This window comes from Drosophila santomea, chromosome 2L, assembly GCF_016746245.2.
Source record: "Drosophila santomea strain STO CAGO 1482 chromosome 2L, Prin_Dsan_1.1, whole genome shotgun sequence".
NCBI classification, from domain to species: domain Eukaryota; kingdom Metazoa; phylum Arthropoda; class Insecta; order Diptera; family Drosophilidae; genus Drosophila; species Drosophila santomea.
In genome coordinates this window covers 17,275,338-17,282,105 of record NC_053016.2, presented here as the reverse complement: position 1 = coordinate 17,282,105, position 6,768 = coordinate 17,275,338, and the positions used below count along the sequence as shown (strand labels likewise).

At 41.4% G+C, this 6,768-nt stretch overlaps 1 protein-coding gene across 1 annotated transcript in view; it reads left to right on the top strand.

Annotated features, from left to right (window-relative positions):
• The first annotated feature begins 488 nt into the window (after nucleotides 1-488).
• LOC120458366 (metabotropic glutamate receptor 2) overlaps nucleotides 489-6,768 on the top strand; it is a 48,082-nt gene continuing 41,802 nt past the window's right edge. Inside the window, exon 1 of the mRNA XM_039645981.2 lies at nucleotides 489-1,891. Coding sequence (XP_039501915.1) covers nucleotides 538-1,891 — 1,354 coding nt within the window. The 5' untranslated portion in view covers nucleotides 489-537. The remainder of the gene's footprint in view (nucleotides 1,892-6,768) is intronic.

Sequence of the window (6,768 nt, the reverse complement as noted above, 5' to 3'; positions counted from 1 at the left end):
TAGCCAAAATTAAAGCGTCGGCATGCAGCTGTAATAATACAAATGTCTGCTCATTTTTATGCATATTTTCACTGCTCATTAAACTGGCTTAACTACCAACATTTATAATTCACTTCCCACCCGCTGCTGGTCGTTGTGCTTTCCTATTTATATTCTGACTAACTTGAGTTTCCACTTGCGTTTTATTTTTCAGTTGTGCAACAAAGTTGGCAGCCCATAAAAATGCTCTGGACTGGAGCTGGCGAAAATTAGCAGCCACATCAATTTCAGCCGCGGCGAGTCAAACTTAATTAAAACGCGTGTTGACCAGACAAATTTTCGGATCCTGTCGAGTCCTAATTGAAATTTAACCAACCGCTCGGGTTGCAAGCAAATGCGTTGGAAGGTCTCCTCCTCCAGGCTGTGCTGCCCGGCTAGATTGCCCCTTTCCATGTCCACGTCGATGTCCATGTCCATGTTCATGTCCATGTCCATGTCCATGTCCAAGTTCTTGCCGCACTGATCGCCCACCGCAGCTGAAGTGCACCAGGAATAACGATGCAACCTCTTCTGCTCGCGTTCATATTGCTGCTGCAGCATCCACAATTGCTGGCAGGCGGACCCACCGAACAGCAATTAGCAGGGGCGACTGATGACGGAAGGTCGGCCGTCGCATTAAGCGACAATTTAAATGCAACACTTGTACTGGCACTGGTACCTGGTGAAACCATAAAAGCCATTGAGCGACAGATGAAAGCTGCAAATAAGGTGCAAGGCGGCGCGGCGGATAAGTTGCAAGTGACACCTGCAAACCAATTACCTGCGAACACAGCGGCTACATCCACTCGCCCAGCTGTGCACCGTACTTTGGATTCCTTTATGGCCGCCACAATGGCAACCGGAAACCAGTTGGGACAAGGAGAAGCAAGGTGGATGAAAGGAGCGGCAACCTTAGAAGCAATCTCGGCAACAACAGCACCTCCACAAGCAGCAGGTGTGTCAGTAGCAGCAGTATCAGCATCAGCATCAGCATCAGCAGCAATAACTGCAGCAATTCAAGCCACGGCAGCAATTCAAGACACGGCAGCAACATCGCCGACTCGGGAGCAACACACGGTGCCCCTACGTCCCGCAGTGGGCCAAATGGCACGGATAAATGTACCAGCAACAATAGAAGACCAAATCGGAAGAGCAGTGATTCCGAGCAAAACAAACATGGCCGAGACAGCAGTATTGCTCTCTCCCACGAACACGTCCACCATACCCACTCCCACTCCCACTCCCAGTGCCACATCCACGTCCAATCCCCCGACAGAAATAATACCAGCAAAAACAAAGCGCAGCGGGTCGGAAAAGACCAATAAGATTGGCCTGAGTGTTCGGAGGGACGAAATAAAATTCAATCCGGATGCCGCACTAACCCATGGCTATGCAAATGCATCAGAGGCGTGGCCAACAATGACAACTGCCAATATTGTACCGACCATATTGCCAACACTAACGAGCACGGAGAGCAGGATCGGTGGCAAGGCGGTGCCCACGCCCCGGCTACTCGGATCCGGTGCAAGTGCGGCAAGTGTGGCAAGTGAGGCAAGTGTGGCCCAGATTTTGGCCAAGTCCCTGGACAGTCCGCCACCGAGCTCGTCATCCGGCTGGCCAGTTAAGCACGCCGCTGTGCTCGAGGGCGATGTAATCCTGGGTGGCCTGATGATGGTCCACTCGCGCGAGGACAGCATCACCTGCGGACCCATAATGCCGCAGGGCGGCATCCAGGCCTTGGAGGCGATGCTGTACACCTTGGACCAGGTTAACAAGCAACAACTCCTGCCGAATGTCACTCTGGGCGCCCACCTGCTCGACGATTGCGACAAGGACACCTACGGCCTGGAAATGGCTGTCGACTTTATCAAAGGTAAGTGCATCCCGAATTTCCGCGCTTTCCTAATGAAGTGCATTGAAAAGTGCTTGCGAAATATATTTACATACTTATAATAAACATGCTCCTAATTAATATTCAACTATTTGGTACAAGTGCCGTTTCTGAAATCAATTAATTATTTCTCTGTAAAAATAAAGTGTGCGTTAGATTAATGACTTAATGAAACAATTCTTTTGACAAATTTACCTTTGGGAAGTCTATTATTTTTTTCCAAGCAATTTGCCAATTTCCGGCTAAACAACTTTTCCCTTCCATTTTATTCAACTTTTCTGGCACCAATTTTTATTTTCAAGTTACAGCTTTCATTTTGATTTGTGTGGCAGGTCATAAATTAGGAAAAAGTTGTTTTCAGGAAGGTACCACGACTACCAAATTGCGTTTTCCATACGGCTTAAGCCCATATCAGGGCTTTTAAATTTTAATTATACCATTATGATTATACTCCGCTTTTTTTTACCAGCTATGTTTTTAATGATAGTTTCCTGTTTTGTTTGCAAAACCAACTTAAGTCTTTCTCTCTGTTTATTACAAACGGCATTCTTACATTTTTTCCACAAAAGCATTGTGTAAAGTATCCTTTAAATTGGTTTGTTTGATTGCTTGGAAAAAGTGCACATACCACAAATTTTTACATTTTGACAACGCGGAAATAAAACCACCCAAGCCACGTCCAGATGTTTTGAAGTATTTTAATATACAAAAAAGTGTGAAATTAAATATAAACGTAAAATAGTATTTACAAAGGGTAGTCAGAGTCTGAAACGTACAGATGTGTAATCCAATTGAGAATCTCCGAATCCGTGTACATGTATTTAAATATTTGTTTATATCTGTACATGTTTGAAAAGTTCCCTAGAGGTTAGGTGGATTGTTTATTACGGACTCTTGTGGTATTGAAAATATTTGAGGAAGGTATTTTGCAGGAATATGCAAGCAATGCACAATAAATAATCCTCCCACAAATTGAAATCGTGGTTTGTTCATTTGCATGGCCGTGTCATTAGCATTATTACCTTCAAGAAGTATTGAATACCACCATTGTACGCCACTTTCAACTTCCACTGAATAGCGATTGAATCGATGTTATCTTTCTTTTGTGTGCAAATCGTTTGCCAATATACACGCAAATTCCATGTTTAAGTTCCATCGAATTCAATTGTTGCCTTGCATCACTACCGAAAAGGGAGTCACCCGCCCACTTTTCCGGCGTTGGTATTGACTTTGTCTGTTTACCAAACCGCTTTGGGGCACAATACCACAAAGTTTTAAATTGTTTAAAAGGTAGCTCCTTTAAAGGATGGTATTGAGTAAATATTTCAGGAAGAATAATTTTCATATGTATTGCTCAATTTTACAGTATATACAAATGTATTTAATTTACACCTAACAGAAAATAAGTTAGTTAATAAGTCAGTTTGAAAGTATGTTTAATACTTTATTAAAACTTTTTAAAACAGTGTCCATTTTTATTGATGGAACCCAAAGAGATTAAAATAAAAATCAGTTTTGTGAATACTGTGTGAAAACTAAACGTTTGTTGAGCTACACTATTAGAGTAAGTCCTAAGTTAAGTCGCATTAAACATTTGCCCATTTTCACTAAAATCAGTGGTTTAATGACTGGCCTCAAAATTAAAGAAGTGCAAGAGAAATTTGTGGATTTTTTTTATTTTTGTCGGCTTTCAATATAAAATGGTTTAATTTCAGTTTATTATTTGTTTAATGGTCTATACATTTCAAGTCAGAAGGTACTTCTATCGTTTTGCCTTGCCTTATTTACGTTTAATTCACTCTGTTTAAAATAAGTTCCACGTATTACAGAAGTCCGTGTGGGATCTATGTTAGAGCCGGCGGTATAACAGACTGTCAGCTTTCGCGTGGTTTGAGTATTGGGTAGCAATCCAACGGCTTGGTTCAGGTCCTGGGACTTCTTTGGGACACGCAGAGGTTGTCCTAAAAGGTTATCTCGGAATCTATGAAACACATATACATAGCGCTCCTACTTCAGGCTTTACGATTACTAATCTTAGTCGTCATTTTTTCCATGGGCCATTAATCCATTTGAAGGCTACTCAACATATAAATTGTTTATGCCGTTCTAAAGATTCTTTACGACCCGTGCTGCTCAGTGGTCATCATCCCAGTCCGTGGAATGTGGTGCTGAATCAGTGCCGGAGTGACCCAGTTACTTGTAAATTGAATTTTTATTTCCACCAACTCTGCACGCCACGCACTTTTATATCATATCCGAAGGGCGGGGGCCACGCATCCTCGTCAAGAAACGCATAAAAAAATTTATCTCCCATGAAGCGCTGTGTCAACCCTGGACACAGGGCTCCCTTTTTGCACATATCGTTTTAATTCGATGGGAAGCCCCAATCTGGCGGCTGTGTTGTTGCCACTTAATGGAATTTGCCGCTTATGCGTTCCGCATGCCGCGCATTATCCCTTCTATGCCTACGAGGATTCCTGGGCTTCCTGTGAAACCGGAGCTTTTTGCCTTCTGCCTTCGCTTGACAGACTGCTTGCCTGAAAGTTTTTTCATTGCAGATTTCGGCGTTTTTCCTCCTTTGTCTTCCCTCTTTTTGCCGACGTTTTTCCTCCTTTTCCGACTTCTCTAAGACTTTCGCACATATGCGGCTTTGTGCGTGCCTGTGTGTTTTGACTTTTAACCAGGATTTCTGCCGTGCTTTGTCTAGTTTCCTGTGCCTGTTTAATTTGTGTGCCTTTAAGCTGGCTAAGCAGGGAATTATATTCATTCCCATTTCGGCTAGGTCTTCACTCCAGTTTTAATGGGGATAATTGGTGTCAGTGGCATGTAAGGTAGAACCTTTGTGTTATGAAAATTTGTATTCCTAAAATACGGTGCATGTTTTTAATCTTCACTATCACGGGTTCCCGAAAACAGGCACTGCAAATCACGGTCAAGTGTGTTTAATTTATTTGTGCTCTTTAATTTAAATTCATTCAGTCATTCACTATGGAATAGTTTTTGGTATCATCAGTTATCTTATAGCACAATGACAGTTAAATTGTATTTTTTACGTCAAAAATAATAATATTATTAGTCATTTTAAAACATTCGTCTTTTGCGTCTTTTAAAGTGAAATTTATTACCGTTTCACATAAATCGGATATAGAATTTGTATGTTAATCATGTCTTAAAGAAAAAGAATACAATAGTCGCAATACTATCAGATATCTGTTACTGAGCTACATAAATGCAAGGCGGCTGTTTTTAAAATTGATACTCGGACCTGGCAAAATCGTCTAGGCTAAGATCCTATTCAGGGATATTTATAATTTATATATATATATTTTATATGGTAGGAAAAGATTTCTTTACAAACTCCACAAATAAAACAAGAGAGAACGCTATAGTCGAGTTCCCCGACTATCTGATACCCGTTACTCAGCTAGTGGAAGTGCGAAGGAGAGTCTTCAACACTGACAGTTTTTGGCGGTTTGTGGGCGTTAGAGTAGGCGTGGCAAAAAGTTTTCAAAAGTGTGGGCATGGCATTTTTGGGCGGTTTGTGGGCGTTAGAGTGGGCGTGGCAACATAAATCGACAAACTTGCACTGCTTCTATGTCTCTGGAGTCTGTATGCTTAATCTCAACTTTCTAGCTTTAGTAGTTCCTAAGATCTCGACGTTTATACGGACAGACAGACGGACAGACGGACGGACAGACGGACATGGCCAAATCGACTCGGCTATTGATCGTGATTAAGAATATATATACTTTATATGGTCGGAAACGTTTTCTTCTGCCTGTTACATACTTTTTAACGAATCTAGTATACCCTTTTTTTCTACGAGTAACGGGTATAACAAGAGAAAACGCTGTAGTCGAGTTCCCCGACTATCAGGTACACGTTAGTCAACTTAGGGAAGAGCGAACAAGAAATTTTCACCTTTTCCTGGCGTATTGATAGAAATAGGGAGCATAATGTTTAAATGATACTAAAATTAATAAATTTTTTAAAAGTGTGGGGGTGGGCGTTAGAGTGGGCGTGGCTGTTTGTATGCCTAATATCAATCTTTCTGAGATCTTGACGGACAGACAGACGGACCGTGCCATATCGACTCGGCCATTGATCCTGATCAAGAATATATACATATGTAATACTTTATATGGACGGAAACGCTTCCTTCTACCAGTTACATACTGTTCAACGAATCTAGTATACCCCTTTACTCTACGAGTAACGGGTATAATTAATAAGTGGAAGAATTCTTTCATGACAGGGCTTTTGACTGTACTGTAAGGCAAAATGCCACCTTCATTAATTTCGCCTGAACTTCCTAGGTACTTCTTTCCAAAATACCTAGATATTGCTCTTTGCATTGCGATTGGCATGGCTTCTGGAGTGGACGCTTTGTCAATCTCTTTCATTTTGAAAAGTTCCATCTCAATTTCAAATGGAAAATCACTCTCAATCTCTTTCATTGTGAGAAGTTCCAACTCCATTTGAAGCGTCTAAGCGTCGGCAGACTCAAGCCATTTGTCCTCTCCTGCAATGACAATTTCAGATTGTCCTGCAGATGCCATTGGCAACATTGTGTATCTTGTGCACAGTGTGTTTGCATTTTGTAAGGCTGCACTTTAAGATAATGACCATGAGTTCTATAGAAGACTTACATATATATGAACTATTGTTGATACTCTTTACTTTTTGTTAAGTCTAATATTGTTTCTTTGGCGGACCCGTACACAACTATCAGAAATGTAATTAGCAATTAATTGCTCGTTCTGGTGTTTTTAACCCCTTTATGCATTCACAATTCACAATTATTTTTTATGCAATGCCAGCTCGCCTGTACAGAAATCAATTTGCCGGAAGACTACTAA